Consider the following 25697-nt stretch of genomic DNA (forward strand, 5'->3'; position numbering starts at 1 on the left):
GCACTAGCTGAGCTCAACTAGGCCTGCAGTTCAAGGGCTATTTTGGGTTTTTTCTTTTGGGGCAGGCATTAAAGATCTTTCCACCTGTATTTTTGACCCACATTATTGGATTCTGCTGTAGTTCTAATTCTCTCATCGGGGTTGTAATAGGGTGATATGATGTACTATAGAGAAACTCCTAAGCTATAATTTTCTAGAAAGCTGGATTTAGCAGGTGAGTTTCATCTGTTATTTACCAGTGCCTGTCAGCTTCACACTAAGACCAAGCAGACTTTTGCTGACAAGATCTGGATACCGTAATTAAAACAATGGACGAAAAAGGAAACAGAAGCTGGATTACTCCCATACATTTGGTTCTAAATGGGTTGGCAGTGCTTTACTGTGTAATGCTTGAGGGAAAATTTGCTTGGAGAGAGCAAATCCTTAGATGATTCTTGAACGAATTTTCTCTTACAGGAAAAAAAGTCAGAGCTCATGTCCTAATTTCTTAAGGTTAAACAGACCTAAGGTTTTTCCTCCAAATGAAGGATAGGGGCTCTATATTAAGATCTAAAAGTAAAAATTAAAAAAATAAATAAATAAATGTAAAAATTTTAATCTAATTATCATTCTGGGCATTGGTATATGAATACAGTACTCTATATTCATTTCTAACTGGGGGCCAATAGCAAGATAATAGTTTTTAATTTTTAAAAGTAATTACAGAATTATTATACATATAAAAAATAAGGCTCTTGCCCTATGAATGAAACATTAACTGTTTTTAGAAAAGGACTTGGAAAGAGTAGGGTCATCATTTACTCCATTTCTTTGATCTCACTGTTACACTACACATCAATAGTGGTATTTGGATCAATGAAACAATAATTCAGAACTATCTGGTATTAAACAAGGAAAACGTTCTGTATTTCCCAACCTATACCCCAGGTTTAGATTACTATGTGAATCCAACAACAGTGACCACTAGGGTCTACATATAGAGGTGGGGCTAGAAAACAAAATACAGTTGTCGACATCAGAACATCCCAGAGTCTCAAGGGCTGGCACTGCTCAGGTCTGCCTACCTTGGAGCTACTGGCTGTCATCACCTTGGCTGAGGACAAGACCTGGCCCCTGAGAGGTGATCTGTAATCACCAACGTGAAACTAAGAGAATCACTTTGTTCTCTTTTTCTGTTCTGTCCTTTTTCCTCTGTGTCCTCAAAATTGTTTTTTTTTTTCCTTCTGACCCTGTTCACCGCATTTGCTTTGCCAGTGATCCTAGTGTCTCTCAGTCTTGCCAGTAGTTCTTTTGAATAATTTAGGTTTGTCTCAGCAGTTACTTTTCTCCTTCTGGTGCTTCCTTCCATGTGCTGCTAACTGCTGGAAAGAAAGTAGCTATTCCTGTTGCTGAAGCAGCCTTACCTCCTGTTCTCTACAGGGCATATGCACTGAAGTGTCTTTATCATGTGTTCCAGGGGGCTGAGTCTTTGAACATTCTGTGTGGGAAGACATTTTATTGGTGGGTGAGGATTTGTAACAAACTTTCCCTATATAGGGAAAATGAGAAGTTGTTTTTCTCATTGGATACAAGGGGCCTTTTACCACCCTTGACGCATTGGTTCTAATTTAGGCCAAGTCCTTGGTAACAGAAAGTCATGCTTATTTAGTGGTGACTCATGTCAAATGGAGATGTCATTTTCATGTAGTAGTATCAGGAGCATTAAGTACACTGGTACTGAGCTATTGCAGTGAAATTTCAAGCTCTTCTTTATGCAGTGTTCCAAAAGCAGAGGCCCCTAAAATGATTGCAGGTTTGTTTGTTGTTGTTTTTAAAGTATAAGCAACTTAGCATGCCAGGGAATATATGTTATCTCTTGGTTCCTATCTTAATATTTAGAGTATGGGAGCATTTGTTTGTACCAATCAGATACTTTGTTGGGACCCTCCCCCTGCACATACTGTATAGGTCAATAACAAAACAGAGACCAGCATATGGAAACCTTTAATAAGGGTTGCTGTAGTAGATTGAGCCCTGGACTGGGAGGAAGAAGAATTTCAGTTGTTTTGTGTACTAACGAGTTACCCGCTCTTGAAAAGGTCACATAACCTGCCATAGTTTTCGTACCTATACATAAAATGAAATGAAAAATCATCCTGCCTTGCATATCATAGATAAAATCAATGTGTACATTCATGCACATAAAAATGCACTGAGAAACAGGAATTGCTGTTTATTGTGAAATCAAGTTATTAATAGTCTAGCCCCCAACTAAAAGTTTGTGTTAACTATAAATTGCTTCTCAATGAGAATCTGAAGTCTATTTTTACTGACTCTAGTTTTATTTAAATTACTTTCAGAGTTTAAGATGTGGGACTACAGGAGTGGTGACTTTCATCAGAGGGAACATGCTTCATGTGGCCTGGGTTGGGGATTCCCAGGTCATGCTTGTGAGAAAAGGTCAAGCTGTTGAGCTAATGAAGCCGCACAAACCGGACAGGGAGGTAAGTGTGCTCTGTTCTGGGAGGGCACATGCCAGAGGCAGGTGTCTAGCTTAATTAAGATTTACTTGCTTATTATGACTACCACCATAATCGGAGCAACCATGCCCATATTAGAGAGGAGTAATAAAGAGAACCTTTCCAGGAAGCTGATGAGTATTATATCTGTTGTTTACTGTTAAGGTAGATAAGTACATCCTGAATCCAATATTTGCTTCTTTCTATTGCATTGCTCTTTAGGATGAAAAGCAGCGAATTGAGGCTCTTGGAGGTTGTGTAGTCTGGTTTGGTGCCTGGAGGGTGAATGGAAGTCTGTCGGTCTCCAGAGCTATTGGTAGGAAAAACCGATTCCTTTTTGTTTCTCCAAACTGTCCTCTTCTAGCTCATTGTCTCATATTAATTCTGCTACAATAAGAGAACCTGAAACGGTGATTTATGTTATCAGAGTGATTATTGTTTAAAGTAACAATTAGATAATGCCTTTTAATTAATTAACCTATCCATTTATATACTTAAATTCCATTATTGAACTATATTAAGAAATGTAGTTCTTAGTTTTTTTTTTTTTTTTTTTTTTTTTTAATGGAAGCCTTTTGTCTTTGGGACATAAATCTGCTTAAAACTACTGTGATCCTCATTTCATTACAATTTGGGTCATATTTAGCTTAACTCAGTATCTCCAAGAGAATGGAAGGCTTCCCTCCCTATATTTTACCTTGCTTATATCTTTATTTTCACTGAATTATAAAAGGACATAAACATTGTTCTTTTTAGATGAAAACAATTTTTTTGTGTGTGGAATATAGTGATTTGCCAGATAACCCTAGGGCTTCAAAGAATCTGTCTCCCTGGGAACCTTAATTCTTCAAGAGAAGGAAAGTCACTGAAACGGTCTAAAACTTAGAGAGTAAACAGCTAAAACTGATTGGACAAAATGTAAGGATGTAAGTTCAAAGACAGTCCTGTTGCTATTTTTCTTTCATTTTTGGCACCTGGGTTTATTATATTTTAGGCTTCATGGTGTAGCTTTTTAAGAAGAATACATCAGTATCTGTGTGTCTTTATGGGTGATAGGCATGGATACTGCAGTTCTTCATTCCTGCCTCCTAAAGAAATTAAATGAAGTAGTTTAACATAGGGATAATATGGATAAATGGAATCTGCCAATTTTGCTTATCATTACCAAAACATTCCAGAACATTGACAAAATCTCAAAGGACTGATTCAGTTTCACCAGTGATATATGAGTTCCTCCCACTCTTTGGGAAGGTGCTGGCAAGCTGTGAAGTGGCCCAAATGTGAGCAGCAGAAGGCTGAGAGAGAAAGCAAAAGCTGAAAGATCCTGCAAGTACTTCTGAAAAAATGAGGGTTAGTTTTTATCTCAGATTGAGAGAGTTATTAGGAACTCTGAAATAAGACCCCAGAGGGGAAATTTCTCATTTCTGAAACACATCCCCATGTAGAATTATTTCTGACAATTCCCCTTGATCTTATGGTCTTTGTCAGAGTATTGAAAGGTATCTTTAATGCTTGTCATAGAACCAACTTTACTAGAGAATACTTGTCTTCTCTTGCTACTAAAAATATAATAGAAGGGGAAACTAAAAGCAAAGGAAGAATGTCCTTGAATAAGAGACGGTCTGAGAGAAGAAGGCAGACTCCATTAGAGGAAGTGACTTTTAGGTTAGATGTGGAGGACAGTGTGTAAGGAAGGAAATTCCAGGGGGAGGGGAGTAAGAAATACAGGAGCATCTGAAAGAGCCTGCCATGTTTTAGGAACAGCAGTATGTACAAGAGGCTAAGACAGAGGGTAGGAATGACGATAAAAATAAGTGTTGGTGCCAGATTGTGAAGGGGCGGGCATATATGCCAGGCTAAGTAATCTAGACTCTTACCAGGTGAATAAGCAGAGAGGCCACATGATCAGGCTTATAAGGTATTTGTGATGACGGTATGGAAGACAGACTAGAGCGCCTAGATGAGATCATTCAGGGGCTGTTGGTTCAGTTTGTTACAGAGATGAGGGCAGCTCAAAAGGGATAACAGGAGGTAGAAATTGGACAGAAGTGACAGCTTGTGGGGGTGGAGGAAAGCTAACTTCCAGGTTTTTGACTTGTGTGACTGAGATGATAAAGCATTTGTAAAAGAAAAAAAAAACACAGCAGCAGCAGTTTGTGGGGTGGGGAGGAGGGCAGATAATTAGTTCATTTTGGACATATTCTATATTCTAGATACCTGTGTGATATTTTAGGAGAGAGAATTGATAGGCAGTCAGAAATGCAGATCTGGAGCTGAGTTCCAGATAGAGATGCAGGAACTCATCTCATTTTGAAAATAATATTAGCAATCTGTTAAGTAATATTTTTTATGTTAGTTGAAACTATAGGCATGGATGGCATTTGCCTGCCCAGGAAGAACTGGTAGAGATGAGAGACCAAGGATAAAGACTTCTTACTTAAGGTACACTAACACAATGAAGTCATGCTCTCTAGGCTTGTATCTTCACTCTGTCACTTTACAAACTGTGGGGCCTTGGGAAGTTAACTTTTGTGTTTATTTGTTCCTGGATAAAAGTAGGAATAGTAACAGTAAATGGCTCATGGAGTTTTTGTATTAAATGATATAATAAATGCACCATACATTGAGCCCTGCCTGGCACAGTTTTAGCACCAAATGATTAGTGCTATTATTAAGGAGCTGCTGAAGAAAATCAAGAAGGGATCAGGGATATACAAGTGAGCTATGACAGATACTAGCAGGGGATTTCTAGGAATAAGTAGTCACAGGGTCAGGTGCTACAGAAGTCAAATGAGAATGTGGATTAAAAAAAAAAAACATGGGGCTCCTGGTTGGCTCAGTGGTTGAGTTATTGCCTTTGGCTCAGGTTGTGATCCTGGGGTCCTGGGGTCCTGGGATCGAGTCCCATTATCAGGCTCCCCATGGGGAGCCTACTTCTCCCTCTGCCTATGTCTCTGCCCCTCTCTCTGTGTCTCTCATGAATAAATAAAATCTTAAAAAAAAAATCATGGAATTTTGAAAATAGGAACTAATTGCTACTATATGAGAGCAATGTTTTGGATTAGTAGATGGAAAAAACCCCAGAAAATCAGGTGAGGGGAAAATGAGCAATAACAAAAAGAACATGATTTAGTTTCTTGGGCAATTTAGTGATAAAGGAAATAGTGTGGTGGCTTGAGGGAAAACTGATCTGGGAAAGAGTTGCTTTTATTGTTTTTGTTTTTAGGAAAAGGAGTTTAGATCAGAGTATGTTTGTAGGTTAAAAGATGAGAGCAAGTAGAAGAGAAATTGAAAATGAGAGTGAGAGAAGCCAGAGTCTTAAGAGAGTTAGATCACAGAGCATAGGTTAGCTTTGAGAAGGAAGTGGAGTCCTCTTCTCCTGGTACAATGGTGTAGCTGGTGCAGTCGGTGAGTCTCTCCAGATTAAAAGAAAAGGGCGGAGGGTAGGAATTGAGGGAATTCAGGCTTGATAAACTTAATTTTCTTTGAAGTAGGAAACTAGGCCATCTACCAAAAATCCAGTAGCTTAACTGGAAGAGAGAGGTGAAGAATGTGAGAATAAAATCAGGGGCTAAGCAGGGACAAGAAAAAGGACTCCTAAGCAGAGTTCAACTCTACTTAGAAAATAAGTGACACTTAAAGCTTTAAAAATGAAAAGCTTTTCATCTGTTTCTCTTCGTGAACCCTTCAGATTTATGATCCAGAGTTGACAGAGGCATGATACGTTTCCTAGCATATGGAGAGAAGAGGTTGAAGATAAAAGGATGTTGCCATTTCTACCATGAAATGGATAATAATCATGCCCTCCTACCAAATTTGGGGGCGAAATGTCATGAATTTGACATCCAACAGTAGAGCAGGTGAAAAGCCAGAATTTTGGCAGCATCTTCCCTGTGCAAATCTTTGTATGTTCTGTTCCAAACTAACAGTTGCAGTAGCCTTTTAATTGAAGCACTAAAACAAGATTTTTGGGAACAGTATGACTCAGATCACATTTATTTTTAGAGCTGGAATTCAGAAAATAATAATGATGATAATAATAGTCAGGTGGAGTAGGGGACAGGGAAATTTAGTAAAGTGGATTGATTGGTGAAGAACACTAAATCCCATGATCGGAAGTTTTGATTAGTTCTCACAGGCTACTGGGAGACATCATAGTATAAAAGTGAAATTGATGGAGTCAAAACCATGTTTGAGGGAAGATAGTTCTGGCAACTGTATGAAAAAGACTAGTTTCTTATCTAGTAGTATCTGTTGTTCAGGGTGCCCCAATCATTAAACCTGCTGGATAGGGAATGTGGTCCATACTGGTTCTAGCAGTTATCTCTAGGGTTCCTATTGAGCTTTCTGGGCCTATTTGAGGATTAAACAGGGATGTGAAATGTTGGAGAGAATCTTATTTGGATAGGAGAGAACCTAGAACAGATACCAGAAACAGTGATGATATAGCCAGATAGCTTATATGTAATTATCTTCATTTTTTAGTCCCTTGGAAAGGACGGTAACTGATGTGGGTGTGCAAGTAACAAATGCTAGGATCTGGATTCAGGTATCTGACTCCAGGCCTGGCATCCTTAACCACTAAGCTACATGCTGTTACTTTACAAATGACAAAACATTTTATACATTTTAACTACTGTTTCAAAAAAAAAAAAAAAAAAAAACTACTGTTTCCCAAGTATGAGATCCTAATCTAGGAATTATTGCTAAATACACTAATTTCTATGTAAAGAAGTAATAAACAAGTTGTTGTACTAATAAACTATGGTGACTTAATAGGTTAAGTACCCTCTGGCTAGGCTCTCTCCACATACACAGAGGAAAACAATGAATGTAGAATGAATGGATCTGGAAGTGTTCTAGATCTGAAAGATCCAGAATGGACTGCATATGATTTCCTCATTAGTCTGGTGATAGATACCCTGGAGACCTTGGGCCTACACTAGGCTAGGTTTCTGTCTCCACTCCCAAGCACCCCGTATGTAAACGGTTGCCTCTATGTCTTTGCTTATGCTATTCCTTCAACTGAGAGCCCTTCTCTACCTGGTGATAACTAACTTAACCTTCAAGGCCCAGCTCAAATGTCATTCTGTAAGTGGATGAAATAAACAGAAGAGAAACGATGCCCCAGTAGGGCTTTGGGGGTTCTCACCGTTGTTCGTAAGTGAAGAATGAACAATAGCAATAAAGACGGCGGGGGAAGCAGAGGTTGGATCAGAGACAAATGAAGAAGGCAAGAATATGGTAGTCCCTGAAGGTGAGAGAAATGTGGTCATACACTTTCCAGTTGTTCTCTAGAAGTTACAAGTAAAGCAGCATTAAAAAATAGAAAGCAAACTGGACTGGGAACCAAGAGACTTACATTCTAGCTGTCGTTTGAATCTTGGGATGACTTTTGTTGGACTTGATTTTTTAAAATCCCTTGTAACTCAAACCTTTCTCTGTGCTAGCAGCATAAAGCTACTAATTTGAAAATAAGGACAGAAAACCAAGTATTTAATGAAAAGAATGACCACAAATTGGGGGTTTTTTTCAATGTGGACTTGTTCTCAAATCTCAATTAAATCAAACTTAACTACTAGTAAAAAAGTATACCTGTTAATCAGAAATTTCCCATATAACACTGAATTTTTCAATGCAGCAAAAAATTTAGATTCGACATTTGTTGCCATGCTCAGCTAAACCTAAATCATAGCTAGAGGCACAAGATTCAGAGTGTAAGCAATTACTTAGCTGAGAGTAAGGCATGAGCAGCAGGTGAATAACAAAGAATTCAAGTATTTTACCTGACACTGGTTTATAAATTCTTTCGATAAATTCAGATCACAACCCAGTAAATTGTGATCAAAACATTGGCCATAAACATTCTTTCGTGCAAGGTAAACCAAAATCTGACCTACTTTCTAATTCCCACAGGAGACGCTGAACATAAGCCATATATCTGTGGGGATGCAGATTCTGCCTCTACTGTTTTGGATGGAACTGAAGACTACCTCATTCTGGCCTGTGATGGCTTCTATGACACCGTGAACCCTGATGAGGCAGTGAAAGTTGTGTCTGACCATCTGAAGGAGAATAATGGAGACAGTAGCATGGTTGCCCACAAATTAGTTGCATCAGCTCGTGATGCTGGGTCAAGTGATAACATCACTGTTATTGTGGTATTCCTGAGGGACATGAACAAAGCTGTAAATGTTAGTGAGGAATCAGATTGGACAGAGAACTCTTTTCAAGGAGGGCAAGAAGATGGTGGGGATGATAAGGAGAATCATGGAGAGTGCAAACGCCCTTGGCCTCAGCACCAGTGCTCAGCACCAGCCGATCTAGGCTATGATGGGCGCGTGGATTCATTCACTGATAGAACTAGCCTGAGCCCAGGGTCCCAAATCAACGTGCTGGAAGACCCGGGCTACCTAGATCTCACACAAATAGAAGCAAGCAAACCTCACAGTGCCCAGTTTTTGTCACCAATTGAGATGTTTGGTCCTGGTGCACCAAAGAAAGCAAATCCTATTAATGAGCTAATAATGGAGAAAAAATCAGTTCAATCATCATTGCCTGAACAGAGTGGTGGTGCTGGAGAGTTTCCCTCTTTTAATTTGGGTTCAACAGGGCAGCAGATGTACAGAATGGAGAGCTTGTCTCCTGTCTGTCCTAGGTTGGAAGATGAACAGTTCAAATTCCTGGGAAAGAGAGTTTCCAGATTGTCTCATTTACGCTATCATTATTCAAAGAGATGGCATGGATTCAGGTTTAATCCAAAGCTGTATTCATTTATGTCTGGTCAAGAGCCTTCCCACAAAATAGGCACTAGTCTGTCCTCACTTATTCGGAGTGGGAAGAGAAATAGAATGTTTAGAAGTTTTCTGCCATGGAGGCAAAATATTTGGAAAGGATACAGTACAAACATGATGAGGAAGCTCAGAAAGAGTAATGACATTCCAGACCCAGGTCTCCCCTGGAGCTATAAAATATAATACTTCCTCTTTAAAGTAGGCTAGCTAGCTCTCCCCCCAATAAAGATACCACTATCAGAGTAGGAACAAGGTAGATGTTTCTGAAACATACGTGCTTCATTATGAAACCATGGGTGGCTCAATTCTTAAATGTAAATAGATCTCTAGAAAACTCAAAGTAGTGTTTTCAATCAAAAAAAAAAAAAAGTATTGGCGGTTTCACTAGCGAAATTATACAACCGGTCCCTGTGATGTGTCTCCACACCTACATATGACCCCCAGTTTATTATCCCTTCACATCACTAGTGGAAGCTTGTGAATTAGTTGTTTTAGTCAGGATATCTAGTGTTGAAATCTCAATGCAGGTGAAATCTGGTTCGATGTGCCTACTATATCTACGGAAAACTTAATACAGAATCAGATTTAGTTGGGGGATGTTCCCCAAAAGCCTGGGGGGAATATGTGGGAAACCCTCCCCTCTTTTTTTGGTTGATAAAAGACTAAAAGCCATATGGGTTTTAATTGGTTATGATGAAAGTGGAAAACTAGTATAATAAGCGTGTCATTATTTTCTGACTTGTGAGGTGGTACATAGTCAAAAAGATTTACGGATTTTTTTTTTCCTGTAACAAAAACGATTATGAAAATTTTCTGAATTAAAAAGTACTTCCTAGGGCTGTGTAGCTATTTGGGAGTTTCATAACCTGTTATGGTGCTTTTAGCGGGATTTTTTATTATTTGTCATTTTAGAAGACCGCTGTCAACTGGTTTTAACCTATGATGCTATGATATTTTTCAGTGTACCTTCATCTCAGGAATAAACTGGTTTAATGGAGATGATGTTAGGTACAAATATACTAGAATCACGTTGCCATTTAAAAAAGAAAAATAATATTTCTATTTTTTCTGCCTTTTTTTCTGTAAGTTCACAGCAAAGGCATATACTACTACAAAATAAAAAGTGGCTTTGGAGAATGAGAATGAAAAATACTGGTTTAAACTTCCCTAAAATTGTTTCCCCTAAGGGAATGAACCGGTGTGAAAGAGGTTGAAAGTACTGCCTAAAGCGAGCCCAGAGGCCAAGTGCAAAGGAGAAGGCAGGTAAAGGGAGAGTGAGGTCTATTTAGTTATGAATGGAGAACACTCCTGAGTCCTGCTACATGTAACTTCAGACTGCAAAGAGGACATCTTTCTCATTTTAAGACTTCTAATTTGAAATTGTCTGCTTTTTGCCATTTCTGTAGTTTTAAGCTAGAAACGTATCTTCAACTAAAGACAGCAAATAAATAATCAGATTCATTCAATGAAGCAGCCTCTGATTCTCTTAAGAATCATGAATATCACCACATGACCTCTTACCATCCCCTAGTCAACTGTGGACCAGCCATGCCAAGAACTAGGAGCTGCCCACTCATACCACTGGGAGGCACCAAAAGCTCTTGCTAAAAAATGTCCACAGCTTATGTTTTTACATAATACAATTATGTTCCCCAGACCCATAGTGAAAACTCAAATTCGTAGATTTTAAAAACAAAGGACTGTAGCATATTTTGGGTGCCAGTATAGCTGTATCAAATACATAGAAACTTCACTTTAGCAATGATCAGATTGTTAATCTATAGATTTTATTTTTTAAGAATTTGGATGTAGTAGAGATTATCAGTATTCCTCTTCATTTTGAAGAAATTTATTTTTTCTCGTCTTGTGACACATGGCTGAGAAGGAGGGAGTAAACATGGCTCCAGCTATAGTACCTGAATCTTTTCACCAACCTGATGTTTGACCCCATTACACGGACCTCACTCACATCTGTCATTTTCTGAAGCCTAGATCTTGTTAACAACGCATCAGGTCAGTATCAGTTTCAAATCAAATTATCTAAGGAAACAAGAAAAGAGGCAGCAGAATATTGGTACACATTATAATCCAAAGCACTTACCTAAATTAAAATTTTCTAAGATTTTCTATAGTTGTCCATTGCTACTATTTTGGATCAAAATTAAGAAGGTGAAAGGAAAGAAGATATAAATGATAGGTTTTTTTTAGTGGGGAAAAATGGTTGGATGAAACTCAGATGAACACAGACCATATCCTTAAGGGTCTGAATTTTGTAGATCTGACTATATAAGCAGTGTTAATTCCATTTTTCATACCAGTAGCCCTCTAGAAAATAAAGTAGTTCTAGTGTGGTCAAGTTATAAACCAATATTGTGAAAAATAGCAACTATTCATTTGTTCACAACATGCATATTTAGAGTAGCTAGGTACCATTTGTAAGGTAAGTCCTTTACAATTCTGTAATATTAAAGTAGTGGTTATTGGTATGATATATGCTGCTCTTGGTTCTATAAACTAGGTAAAAAGCAGTGCTTTGTGAAATACAGTGTTATATCTTAATGCCACTGGTGATAGAAAGTAGTTCCCCCTCAGTTCAAATCCTGTGCCCTTATTTGCTGCTTGCTAATGTAAGCAATAAGTACCCCTCTAACTAATGGTATCTACACATTCTGTAACTTGTATTTAATGATGGTGTATCTGGTGATTGTAAAAATATTAGACAGTATAAAAGTATATATTATATATATTAACTGTTAATGCTGAGGTAATAGTCTGTGAATTATGTGTTTTGTACTTTTACTAACTGTGTAATTTAGTGGTGGTGAAAATTCTACACTCAATCCTTAAGAGTGACGGTATCCCTTTTCCAATTTAACATGATCTGCATCAATTTGTTTGCCTGCTAAAGTGTTAGAATAGGAAATAGTAAAACAAATATAAAAAGAAAGTGTAGTACTCCTTAGGGAAACAGACTTCAAGTTACCAAATGAAGTCATTACAAACTCCTTGTACATTCACTGTGAGTTTCAAAGGGAATCAGTCCCTAACTTAACGGTTTCCTTTGTTCACTTTCTAGATGTGTACTTTTGAGGGATATCTGAGGTTTAGCAACATTACAGCACCAAACTCTGGGGCCATTAATCCCACTTAAATCTGTGCTAAAGATGGTGGAAACATATATGTATATAAATACCTTTTCTTTACCTAGAAGTGCCATCCACTGTCCTTGAATTAGTAGGATTATAAAGTTTCTGTTGCATTTAACTAGGAGGATCCTTGAAAGTAACACCTTTTCCAAGGACAGTGTCAACAATGTCAATGTCAACACTGAGTCTGATTCTGACCACATTTACAGTGGTATAATGTCAACGTGGTGGTATAGTGTCACGCCACATCTTTATGACAACCATACTCCATTGTTGGAACACTGTGCCAGTAAGAAGTGCAACATCCAATGGGCAGATAAAAATGATGCATAAAGAAATTCAGTGTTTACAGATAAAACCACTGTAGTTCAAGTATTTCCTTCCCCCATCAAAGGCTTGCCAAGGCTTTGTGAGAAAGTGGTTTGTAAATTAAGTGTTTAAACATAATTTATTCACTTGATGACCATTCTCGCCTATGCAAGGCCAGAAAGGGGGATACTATAGCTTTGGTCACATAATTTTGGACAGTTTTCTTTGAGTCACAAATTAGCAAAAAGAACACTTTTTCACCTTTTAAAATCATGTCATATTAAAGGACAAATTACCCACTCTTCTGTTCTAACCTGTGAATAGCTTAAATGTTTTTCTTCAAAGTAAGATACCACCAGTATTATCACATGACTATTTTCCAGACAAATGGTACTGTGTTGAAAAATAATTATTTCATCTAACAGCATTTTATCTTCTATTTTGAAAACTATTTATTGTATTAATTAGAAAAAAGGAAATAACACAGGGAACTCCAGAGTGACACAGCAGTTGTTCTGGAAGAGGAAATACTCTAATAAACTCTGATGTATTAGATAATCCACAGATACATCATTGTTAACTCTAACTCTAGGTGCTCTTTGGTGAGAGACAGGCTTTGTTCCCTTGTTCATGACATTTCTTTGCAAAGAATTCTCTATGGAGTGAAGCGAATGAAGTGAATCATTTCTTACTAAGTAAATGTATCAATTTACAAACCTGCTCTACAGCTCACTTTTGAGTTCAGTTGTAATCATGAGTGATCCTTCATATTTTATTTATTAAAACTGTTCATTCAGGTAAGATGTATGTTGAAATTTTGCCAATACCTTAATAAAATCCAGCAATTTAAAACCACTAGTCATTTGTCTTTTTATTCAAAGGAAAGAGAATTTGGTGCTAAGGTTAATCATAGCAATGATGAACCTCAAACCAAGCACAACACCTGAGATTAATTCAGACTCTGCAATACAAGTCTAAGCAGGAGAAAAAGCCTGCCCATCTTCAGGTGTAAAAACAATTCACCAAATGATCCACTGCTCTTCACAAGATGTGTCACTTTCAACAATATATACAGAGCCATATGAAAACAAACAATGTGTTCTGGAGTGAAGAAATAATCAGAACCAGACTCCGACCCTTAATAACCAAAGCAATCTTAAGAAAGAACACGGCTGGAAGTATCATGATCCCAAATTTCAAAATATTCTCTAAAGCTGTAGTAATCAAAACAATATGGTACTGGCACAAAAGCAGACCTAGTGATCCAGTGGAACAGAACAGAGAGAGCCCAGAAACCCAAGGTCAATCTAGGGTAAAGGAGGTAAAAATACACAAGAGGGAGAAGTCAGTCTCTTCAATAAATGGTGGTAGGAAAAGAAAAGCTGGATCATAATCTTTACATGATACACAGAAATAAACTCAAAATGGATGAAATACCTAAATGTGAGACCTGAAACCAAAAATTATATATGGAATCTAAACAAAAAGAAACAAACCCAAAATACAGAGAACTGTTGCCAGAGGAGAGGTAGTGGGCATGGATGAAGGGGAATGGGAGATACCAGCTTCTAGTTAAGAAGTCACAGGGATAAAAGGTACAGCATAAGGAATACAATCAGGGGGATTGTAATAGTGTTTTATGGTGACAGACAGTAGCTGTCATTTGTGAGCACAGCATAATGTATACAGATGTTGATTCACTATGTTGTATAGCAACTATAAATAAAAAAGTACACAACTCTGGAAAAAACAACAAAAGAACCAGACTCTGTTACAACAAAGATCTGAGGACCAAAAATTTAAAATAACTATGGTTAATATGTTATGGAAATGGTGGACAACATATGCAAGATCTTATGGGTGGCTTCAGCAAAGTGACAGAAACTATAAATAGGAATGCCAGAAATGAAAAGTAACAGATGATGAATGCTTCGGATTCGCTAATCACTGTACTGCACATTGCTGAGGAGAGAACTGGTAAACTTAGACATAAATCAACAGAAATTACCCTAAATGAAAAACACGGGTATGCGCGCATGTATGCACGCGCACACACACGCATGGAGTGAAAGGAAAACAAAAACATAATCAACTCAGAACAGAACATGTAAGAGCCATGGGACAGTATCAGTCTAATATATGCATAATTGGAATCCTAGAAACAGAAGAGAAAGGTAACAGGCAGGTGACATATCTGAATGGCTGAGAATTTCTGAAAATTTAATGATTACTACAGATCTAGGAACCTCAGATAATACCAAGCAGAAGTACCAAAAACACACACTTAGGAAAAAAGAAATCTCTTCCAGAAGGTTTCTCCAGTAAATGCTAGCAAATATTTAAAGAATAAATAACACCGATTCTATACATTCTCTTCAGAAAAGATTTTGTAAGGTCAGCATTACTCTAATACCAAATCAGGTGAAGTTAGAAAAACTACACTACAGATCAATAACCCTCATGAATATAGATGAAGAAATCCTCAGCAAAATATTGGCAAAACCAGTATCGCTTATTAGAATGACTAAAATAGAAGTGTTGACAGTACCAAGTCTATAGGATGCAACTAGAACCCTCATATGTTGCTCTTGGTAACATAAAATGACAGTGCCACTTCTGAAAAGTTCAGCAGTTTCTTACACAGTTAAGCAGTACTTATTACACAACTCACTGAGATGTGTTCTAACATCAACTACCTGAAGTTAAGGACACATTTCGGTTAAAGGGTAAAGTCATCATCTCACTTCAAACACCAGCTGCCAAGTTTGGAGGTTCTCACCATCCCTCCATTGGTTTGAAAATTTGCTGAAACAACTCACAGAACTCAGGAAAATACTTTACTTACAATTACAGTTTTATTATACAAAAGGACACACATCAAAACCAGGCAAAAGACAAAACAGAGTGCGGTCTAGGAGAGTACCCGTGCGAAGGTTCCTTGTGATCAGGGCATTTTATTCTCCGGAAACCTCAATGGATGGATGGTAATACAGGATACTGCCTACCAGGGAAGCTCATCTGGGCTTCATTATCTAGAGGCTTTAGTGGAGTTTCACAAGGTAAGCGTGACTGACTCCCTGGCAATGAGGCTGAACTATTCAGGCTGATGTGAAGTGACTGTAGCCCCAATCCTCTAATCGCATGATTACTTTCTAGCATGCCAGCCCTGGCCATAGGCCTGAGTTATATCTCATTAGCATAAACTTTCAGGACCCACCATAAATAACAAAGACACTTCTATCATTCCAGAAATTCCAAGGACTAAGAGGCTATATCCCAGGAACCAGAGACAAAGGCTGGCCAGATTCTTTATTACACACCCAGCAATCTCATTCCAAGACATATATTCCTCTAGAGAATGAAAACTCATGTTCACACAAAAATCTAGACACAAATGCTTAGAAGATTCATAATCACCCTAAACTAGAAATAACCCAAATGTCTTTCAAAGGGTATACTGTGGTACACCCATAGAGTAAAATAATCCTCAGCAATAAAAGAATGAAGTACTGATTCACACAAGATGGATGAAATTTGCACGTTAAGTGAAAGGTTACGTACGGATTCTATTCACAGGACACTCTGGAAAAAGGAAAACTAAAAGAACAGAGAACAGATCTTGGTTGCCAGCAGTTATGGGGGGCACTGGTAGGTATTCACCTAGCATGAGGGAATTTGGAGGGTGACTGAATTATTCTATGTAGTATTGTGGTGGTAGATACACGACTATTTGGCAAAACCCACAGAAACTGCATTATACTTCAAAGACTGAATTTTAATGTATGTAAATTTAAAGATCAACCAGGATATGTGGGGAGGACAAAATGCAGATTGTAACAGATGAATCTTACTTTTTTACAAATGAATCATATAATGACACTGAAGAGGATGGTGCAGAAAGAACTAATGGAATTCTGAATCCTAGGACCTAGCTAACTTTAGGGAAGTATTTGACATGATACTGAAGGCTAAAAAAAAAACAAAAAACAAAAAAACACCCCAAAACCAAACCCCAAAAAACTATACCAACACTGTGTTGTAGTTGGTAGATTTGTTCCTTACAAGGGTATATAGGTCAACAGTTCTGAAACTCCTTGGTTTGTATATTACAGTTGAACAAGTAAGAGAGCCTACGAGCCAGGCTGTTAGATTAAGATATAATAAAGGGGAAGGCTTAAAATGAATGCTGTGAAAATGAACTATTGGGACTTCATCAAGATAAGAGGCTTTAGCAGCAAAGGATACAGTCAACAAAACTAAAAGACAACTTACAGAATGGGAGAAGACATTTGCAAATGACGTATCAGATAAAAGGCCAGTTTCCAAGGTCTATAAAGAAACAAACAATCCAATCATGAAATGGGCAAAACTAAAATACACAAGAGGGAGAAATCTCCCTCAGAGGAGATTTCACAGAAATGAACAGAAATCTCACAGAGGAAGACATAGACATGGCCAACAAGCACATGAGAAAATGCTCTGCATCACTGGCCATCAGGGAAATACAAATCAAAACCAAAATGAGATATCACCTCATACCAGTGAGAATGGGGAAAATTAACAAGGCAGGAAACCACAAATGTTGGAGAGGATGTGGAGAAAGGGGAACCCTCCTGCACTGTTAGTGGGAATGTGAACTGGTGCAGCCACTCTGGAAAACTGTGTGGAGGTTCCTCAGAGAGTTAAAAATAGATCTGCCCTACGACCCAGCAATTGCACTGCTGGGATTTACCCCAAAGATACAGATGCAGTGAAACGCCGGGACACCTGCACCCCAGTGTTTATAGCAGCAATGTCCACAATAGCCAAACTGTGGAAGGAGCCTTAGTGTCCACCAAAAGATGAATGGATAAAGATGTGGTATATGTATAAATGGAATATTACTCAGCCATTAGAAACAACAAATACCCACTATTTGCTTCCATGTGGAGGGACCTGGAGGGTATTATGCTGAGTGAAATAAGTCAACCTGAAAAGGACAAACATTATATGGTCTCATTCATTTGGGGAATATAAATAATAGTGAAAGGGAATAGAGGGGAAGGGAGAAGAAATTGGTAGGAAATATCAGAAAGGGAGACAGAACATGAAAGACTCCTAACTCTGGGAAACGAACTAGGGGTGGTGGAAGGGGAGGAGGGCGGGGGGTGGGGGTGACTGGGTGGCAGGCACTGAGTGGGGGCACTTGACGGGATGAGCACTGGGTGTTATTCTGTATGTTGGCAAATTGAACACCAATAAAAAATTTATTATTAAAAAAATGAATGCTGTGGAGTTGGGACTGGTATTGTAGGCATCAATATATAGATTCATGGTTTGTCTCCTTTAAACATATTTACATATACATACAAAGATATACAGAGAAGTGTTTGCATGAGTAAGTAGGTGGTTTTCGATTCTATCCATGGAGAGGGGCTAAGAAGCAGTGCCACTCTAGCAACAATATGCCCACCTTTAAACTCCAATCCTTTCTAAATACCACTGTCCCCAAAAAAGGGTGAGAGAAAAGACAAGGTAAGCCTGGAATACCTGATGAGGGGATAGGAGGGAAAGAAGGAGGGAGAGTAGAGAGAAGAATGGAACATACCAGAAAGAAACAAAAGCTGACCTGAAAAAATTTCCTATAGCCAACACTGGAACAAACTGAATGTAAAATAATACTGGATCATAAAGAATAAAAAATAAATATCTACAAGTCCACACTGATATAAATTAGTTGAATAAAGAACTAAGTGGGGAAGAAGGGACTTTTCCTTATAGAATTATAACATGTAAAAGAAACCAGGGAAATAGAAAACCGTAAGAACACTGCAGTAATAACTGTCATAGGGATCCCTGGGTGGCGCAGCGGTTTGGTGCCTGTCTTTGGCCCAGGGCGTGATCCTGGAGACCCGGGATCGAATCCCACGTCGGGCTCCCGGTGCATGGAGCCTGCTTCTCCCTCTGCCTATGTCTCTGCCTCTCTCTCTCTCTGTGTGTGACTATCATAAAAAAAAAAAAAAAAAAAAAAAAGATTTAACTGTCATAGGCAAGAGTGGGTGCTAAAGTTAGTAAGAGATTAAGGAGGAACAGAGTATTTGCATAATCTCAAAGTATTAGCCCAGAATATTTAGTAACTACAAAGGGAAAAATCATAAATAGTGGGAACCCTGGCAGATATCACCTTGACCAACTAATCAAGATTAACATTATCAATAATAAATATCTGCATTATATAGCCCTGATAAAATGCACTGAGAAGGGCATATCTATCTCTGTGGTAGCCTCTCCAATAATGCTTAATCTTAGTTAAATATGAGAAAATATCAAATCCAAATAGGGCAACATTCTATAAAATTAGTCCTCTTTAAAAATGTTAAGGTTGGGCACTCAGGGGGCTCAACTCGTTAACCACCTGCCTTTGGTTCAGATCATGATCTCAGGGTCCTGGGATTGAGCCCCACATGGGGCTCTCTGCTCAGCAGGGAGTCAGCTTCTTCCTCTCCCCTCCCTCCCTGCTGGTGCTCTCTGTCACACGTGCGCGCGCTCTCTCTCTCAAATGAATAATTACAATCTTAAATAAACAAAAAAATAAAAATAAAAGCAAAAACGTCAAGGTCATGAAAGACAAGGAAAGACTTGAGGAACTGTAACTGATGGGAGGATACTAGGGAAACGTGACAACCAAATGCATTGTGGGATGCTGGACTAGCCCTGGATCAGAAAAAGGACATTAATGAAATAGCTGGTAAAATCTGAACAAATTCTATAGTTAATAGTACTGTAAACAAGAGTAATTTCGTTTTGATTACTGTTCTACAGTTACATAAAGCATTAACAAAAGCAGAAGCTGAGTAAGCTGGGTAATGGGTATACAGGATCTCAAGATTTTTGTCTCTCTCGTAACTCTAAAATTATCTCAAAATTAAAGTTAAAAAAATAGGACAATCTTTAGCTTTTTAATTATTAGGTATTAAAAATGCTGGGTCTGGTTCAAATGTGATGAATTGAAATAAGTACTAAACCAGCAATTCATCCCATCCTTGCCAGTGGTGTTAAACCTTGAGAAAATCACCTACCCTCCTTGAACTGCATGTTTCTCTGCCAAATGGGTACGACACATCATAGACCTCAAAGCTTACTTATGGATTCAATGACAAAGATGTCCAGAAACAATGTTTGTGCACAATATAAGCATTAACTACTATATCCTTAGGTCTAAGAGAATACATTTATTAAGAAGAAATTTTCCAGGGGTGCCTGGGTGGCTCAGTCAGTTAAGCGTCTATCTTTAACTCAGGTCATGATCTCTGGGTCCTGGAATGGAGCCCCAGAGTCCCACATTGGGCTCTGCTCAGTGGGGAGTCTGCCCCTCCCCAACCCTTGTGCTCTGCCTTGCTCTCTCTGAAATAAAATCTTAAAAAAGAAATTTTCCAGGAACAAATGTGAGATAAAACTACTAATACTGGGGGCACCTGGCTGGCTCAGTCAGTAGGTCATGTGACTCCTGATCTCAAGGTCATGAGTTCAAACCTATGTTGGTGGCTGAGTTTACTTAAAGAAACAAAAACTGAATGCTGAAACAAGGTAATGGTGGAAGAAAAGACTAACAACTACTATGCTCTTCAGCAAAAAGGGGGAAAGAAAATAAAAGATGGGGACTGTACACAAAGTGCTAGAAAGTAGGACAAGCAGAATAGAGGAACTCAAGACTTGCAGAGACTACAGGTGATGACAGAAGCGGGAAGGTGAGGGGGATCGAAATCTCTTGTAGACCAGATCATGAACCAGCAATGGGGAGAGGAAAAAGGAATTGGTACCTTCTCCTATGCCTTGTTCCCTCACTCATAGCTGCCGAAAATCTAGCATAGCCAAAGCAGGCACACCAAATCAAGAAAGAGGAAAACATGAGGCTTCCTGGCACCAAATGAGGAATATGGTACAGACTTTATATTTAACATGGCTAGAAACTGGGAAAGGAATTCTATTTTTCAAAGATCCTGCTCCTAAAACCTAACAGATCCTTTATATTTGAAGAAAACTTTTGGTCTTTCAGGCTTATGATTCTATAACGGGACAGCAGCTGCTCATCACCCCATATCATAAAACTAAGCACAAAAGAACTAATCAAATGTTTTATCTTTTTGTTAAAAATCATGCTTCTGAAGGCCTAAACTTTCTACACTAAAAACACACAAAGTTCCCATTAATATCAATAGGGAAGAAGCCAGCAAAATTTTATCTGTAAAGAGTGTGAGAGTAAATATTTCAGGCTCTGGGGCCAATAGATTTCCTTAGCCCTATTTGTAGGGCACAAGCAACAAGAGAATGGATGTTAACTGTGCTTCAATACTACTTTGTTTGGGATCCCTGGGTGGCTCGGTGGTTTGGCGCCTGCCTTCGGCCCAGGGTGTGGTCCTGGAGTCCCTGGATCCAGTCCCACATCAGGTTCCCTGCATGGAGCCTGCTTCTCCCTCTGCCTGTGTCTCTCCCTCTCCCTCTCTCTGTCTCTCATGAATGAGTAGATTAAAAAAAAAAACAAAACTACTTTGTTTACAAAACTACAAGAACCACAGGGATTTGGCTCAAGGACAGTAGTTTGTCTTCCTAGTGAGAATGCCAGGCACTTGTTAATTGAATCCCAAAGGTGTTCCTCAATGGATTGTGAGAATTTATATTTCTTTTTTTTTAAATTTTATTTATTCATGAGAGACACAGAGAGGGACAGAGACACAGGCAGAGGGAGAAGCAGGCTCCATGCAGGGAGCCCGATGTGGGACTTGATCCGGGATTCCAGGATCACATCCTGGGCTGAAGGCAGATGCTTTAACTGCTGAGCCACCCAGGCATCCCACAATTTGTATTTCTTATTATTTTACAATTTTCAAACCTTACTTGCAGTGAGCTGGTGCCCAACAAAATAGATATGATTTTCTTCACAGAGTAGAACTGTTTCTGAGTATTCATTCTGTCCCTTTAGCTACCTACCAGTTTTTGATTTTTGGTAAAATCTGTTGTCACTTTTAATTACAAAATAGAGGATTTTATACCAGTAGGGCAGGTTCACTATCATTTCTTTAGAACCTTGCATTTTTTTGCTTTTCAAGAGATAGACTTTATTCTTAAATCTGGAATGAGAATATGGTAGACAGGTTACATTTCTAATACACAAGAATATACCAATTAAGCTCAAATTATTTTCCCTCCAAAGTTTTTGTGCAAGTATAAAGAACTAAATCCCTTCAAATTTTCCTATAGCTGTGTAACAACCAAAAATAGTCTTGCTGACATAGTGAATTCAAATTCTACCAAATTAAAAGAGTCTCAACCAGTTCTCAATTCATCTAAAATAAGGGGAACACACTGATTGTTTTTATATATAACATGAAAGCATAAGAAAAGCCAGAAAAACACTCAAGATCCAAATGTACCACAATCCAAGTATCACCATGCCATTCTAGGGAATCCACTGACTAAAAAAACCTCAAGATCATGAAAATTAAGAGCAAAGGTTAAGAACATTCGTGCTTTTAGAAAGTATACCTCCTCCTAAAAAAGGGCAGAGGGATACCTCAAAATGCTACTATGTATGTAGATTAATTACCCAAGAGACTCATGATTAAATCACCCATGCTAAAAGCCTTTCCCAAATGAACAGTCTTTTCTCAGGCTTTTCTTAGTTTTCCATACTTTAAAGATAAACAATTATAAAGATACACAGGGAACCAGTGAGTTCTGTTGGGCTAAGAGACAGGGGCACCCAAAATGGCGGACATCTCAAATTGGGTCAAACTGGCTGATCTTCCCGCCAAAGCAGCCATGACCACCACATCATCTCCAGTAAATCAAAGCCTAGACGGGAAACCGAAACTTTCCATCCAGGGACCCCCATCGTCTGTACTGTCTCCACCCCCAGCCAATCACCTAGGGACACGGTGTTCCCTTGCCTAATTTGACAAGGGACCCACCCGGATCCAATAAGGCTTAAAAACCCCCACACTCCCCAACCCCGGCGCGACTTCCCTGACTCGGGCCACCTCTCCGAGTCACGGAACCTCGCCTGGGAGTGCTCCCCATTAAAAGCACTCTCGAACCTATTGCCTGGCTCTGCTGTTTTTTTTTTTTTTTTTTTTTCATTTCTCCCCGTTCACTTTGGAAAAAACCTAACAAGTTCTATATCAAATATAAGTTAAAGAGCTGGCAATAGTGAGAGATTCAAAGTAGTCAATCATATTTGTGTTTGTGGATTCCAAATGAGGAGTCTTATTAAAAAAACAAAAAACAAGACAAACTACCAACCAATCCTTAAAATGGTTTGCCCTCAACACTAAAGGTGTAAAATTCTTATGTTGTATCTTCATCTATTAACAATGGAGTATAGAGGTAAGAGAAAGTGGGACTAAAAAAACATGATCTCAACAAAACGCAATGAACAGAAATAAATACATTTCCATCTAACAGACATGGAAATGTGTTAAAGAACATATTAGTAATGCCTTAGAGTACTGCATGATAAACGACCTATAACTACACAAAAGCATGCCAACATTTACCATGTCAGTAAGCGAACGCTAAATTTTTACTTTTCATGTGATTACATGACTTAAGTATTTCCAACTAACTTTTAAGGAGAAAAAGTAACCATAGATACCAAGACTATAAGTAAGTCTCTTAATTTCCCCATGCATTACTAATAGTATACATACCTTAACAGCCTCTATCATACACAGGAAAGAAAATGAATAGAAAAAAAAAAAAAAAAAACCCTGGGGGCTTCCTGTCCCACTTTTAATAAATTGCAGAGGCATAATATTTTCTCAAGTTCATTTTATTAACAAAGAGTGCGAACTGTTTTGAACAAAAGGAAACCATGAATCATAGCATTTGGCAAGACATCAGACATGGAAAATAAGTAAAATAGAAGTAGATGAGGCGCCTCTCATGTATTATATTCTTGCTTCTTCAATAGTTTTATCAACTTTCAGTGTAATTTTCAGAATAGTATAGCAGCTCAAACACAAATGCAGGAGCACAGTGGAAAGTCTGGCAATTATTTTGGGCCAATTGAGTATGAAAGTAAATATACCACAGTTTCATGTTAACCACTGTGCAATATGTATGAATCTTTAAATGTACAGACACTGAAACCAATGTCCAACTAATGAAAATAAAGGAGAAAAGAGGGCTTTAAAACACTTGTTGCACTATAGCTGTTTAGTAAAAGGCAGGGAAAAAAATAACTTTAAATTATCTTCCATGTATTCATATGACTGGGAACATAACCAATTCACATGAATGTCATTCATTTAAAATTCTATTTGTAAAAGTCATTACATCAGAGAGATTATGTGCCATTAACCAGTGTGCCTGCACTTGAACAAACAAGAGAAGGTAAATAAATGAACTTTAGTCAGCCAACATACTCCAGAGAGATTCAGTCTAGTTTTGCTTTAGTTTTTCATATAAAGTATCTACAGGGCAGAATCTAAACATAAGTAATTTTTCTGTTCTCTTAATTTACAGGCATTAATGAAGCTATAAACTATGGCCAAAACCTGAAATATAAAGTTGGTCATATAAACACAACTGAGCGTCTAGCCACAGACAGAAGGACACTGACACCGAGGCTGAGTAGGTTGCCAAGTGCATGCATGGTCTCTAATGAACTGTCTGGCAGTTAATCACCTTTTTATTGTAGTAGACAAACTGCCTTTTATAAATATACTAATTTGCTGAATTGAGGACTACATTGTTAATTCATTACATTACATAGAATTCTTCCCATGCTGTTTTTTCCTGTATACTAGTGTCATATACTACAATTGTGCTTTCTAAAGTTTCAGAATTTCTATTTTGGGTAGAGATGATGAAAAGAAAAAAAAAAAAACAACAAATCTGATTATCTGACTGATGACAAATTTGAGCACCAACTACACCAAATCTCAGGGTCAGAGTCAAGGTAGCTTGCAAGTCAGTTCTCTTGATTTGAAAATTACCTTCCGCTGTTTCCATCAGTATTAAAGCTGAGGTCTTCAGGGTCTATTTGTTCACCATCAGGAAAACTGGAATGCGTATCTAAGACAAAAATTTAAAAGCAGATAACAGTTTTTAAAGACCAGTATTTTCTTTTCTTTGTCTGTAAGTGATCTTACCAAGCGTATTACTTAACTGGTAAAGATGTACTAGGTTATAGAAAAACCTGTCTTCACAGAATTTGTGATCTGATTCAAGTATAAGCAAACACAAAGGAAAAATGAGAAAAAGTAAAATGTGAAAAAAAAAAAAGAAAAAGTAAAATGTGAAATATCCACAATTAGAAGAGGAAAGACACTGCCTAACTTTGTCCTCCTGGGGACACTGTGGGAGCAGCTGAAGAAGGGAAGAGGAAATGAGGCTGTATATACTCTGTGAAGACTAACTCTATAAACATAAAATGTGTTTTAAAGCAAATTAAACTGCACATGCAAATATCACTACAAACCCATCAGCACTCAAAATAACTTGCCCCAAATTTGGCTGCTTCTAACAGAGAGAAAATTACTAAAAGTGTCATATACTTAAAAATCATCCAATGCTTAGCTCTATTTTGAAAAAGACACTAAAGCATCAGGGAAATCTGTAAATTATATAGCTGACAACTAGCATAAGCCTGACAATGTTGTCATTCCAGAAAATCTTGCAGAGGAATGCTTAGACTGATCATTAATGTCTCTGGATAAAATACCGATAATGGGTGATGGAAGTTAGCTAAACTTCTTGTGCTAATCATTTCACAACTTATACATAATATCAAATCATCATGCTGTACTCCAAAAACAAAGCAAAACTATTAACAATGACTTTCTTTCAGTGAGTTTTATTCCTAAAACTATTTTGGGAGGAAAAAGAAACTTAAAAAAACAATGCTTCCATAAACTAAATGTATTTCTAAGAAATCAGGAATAATCTTTTTAAAAGTTACCTTATCAGCT

General features: G+C 38.0%; 2 protein-coding genes across 15 annotated transcripts in view; one reads left to right on the forward strand and one right to left on the reverse strand.

The window, feature by feature from the left end:
- PPM1E (protein phosphatase, Mg2+/Mn2+ dependent 1E) overlaps positions 1-13602 on the forward strand; it is a 208219-nt gene extending 194617 nt beyond the window's left edge. The window contains exons 5-7 of the mRNA XM_025996034.2: positions 2340-2483; positions 2721-2814; positions 8415-13602. Of these exons, the coding sequence (XP_025851819.1) occupies positions 2340-2483; positions 2721-2814; positions 8415-9475 (1299 nt within the window). The 3' untranslated portion in view covers positions 9476-13602. The remainder of the gene's footprint in view (positions 1-2339; positions 2484-2720; positions 2815-8414) is intronic.
- TRIM37 (tripartite motif containing 37) overlaps positions 1-25697 on the reverse strand; it is a 244159-nt gene that overhangs the window by 102358 nt on the left and 116104 nt on the right. For 7 of the 14 annotated variants that reach the window (XM_072747603.1, XM_072747605.1, XM_072747604.1 and 4 more), the window contains one exon: positions 23539-24801. In XM_072747603.1, coding sequence (XP_072603704.1) covers positions 24719-24801 — 83 coding nt within the window. In that variant the 3' untranslated portion in view covers positions 23539-24718. Of the gene's footprint in view, positions 1-11057; positions 11333-17019; positions 17077-17974; positions 18729-23538; positions 24802-25697 lie in introns of those variants that run through there. The other 7 variants (XM_072747597.1, XM_072747596.1, XM_072747601.1 and 4 more) reach the window with 4 other exon arrangements.

Source organism: Vulpes vulpes, chromosome 2, assembly GCF_048418805.1.
Source record: "Vulpes vulpes isolate BD-2025 chromosome 2, VulVul3, whole genome shotgun sequence".
In the NCBI taxonomy this organism is placed as follows: domain Eukaryota; kingdom Metazoa; phylum Chordata; class Mammalia; order Carnivora; family Canidae; genus Vulpes; species Vulpes vulpes.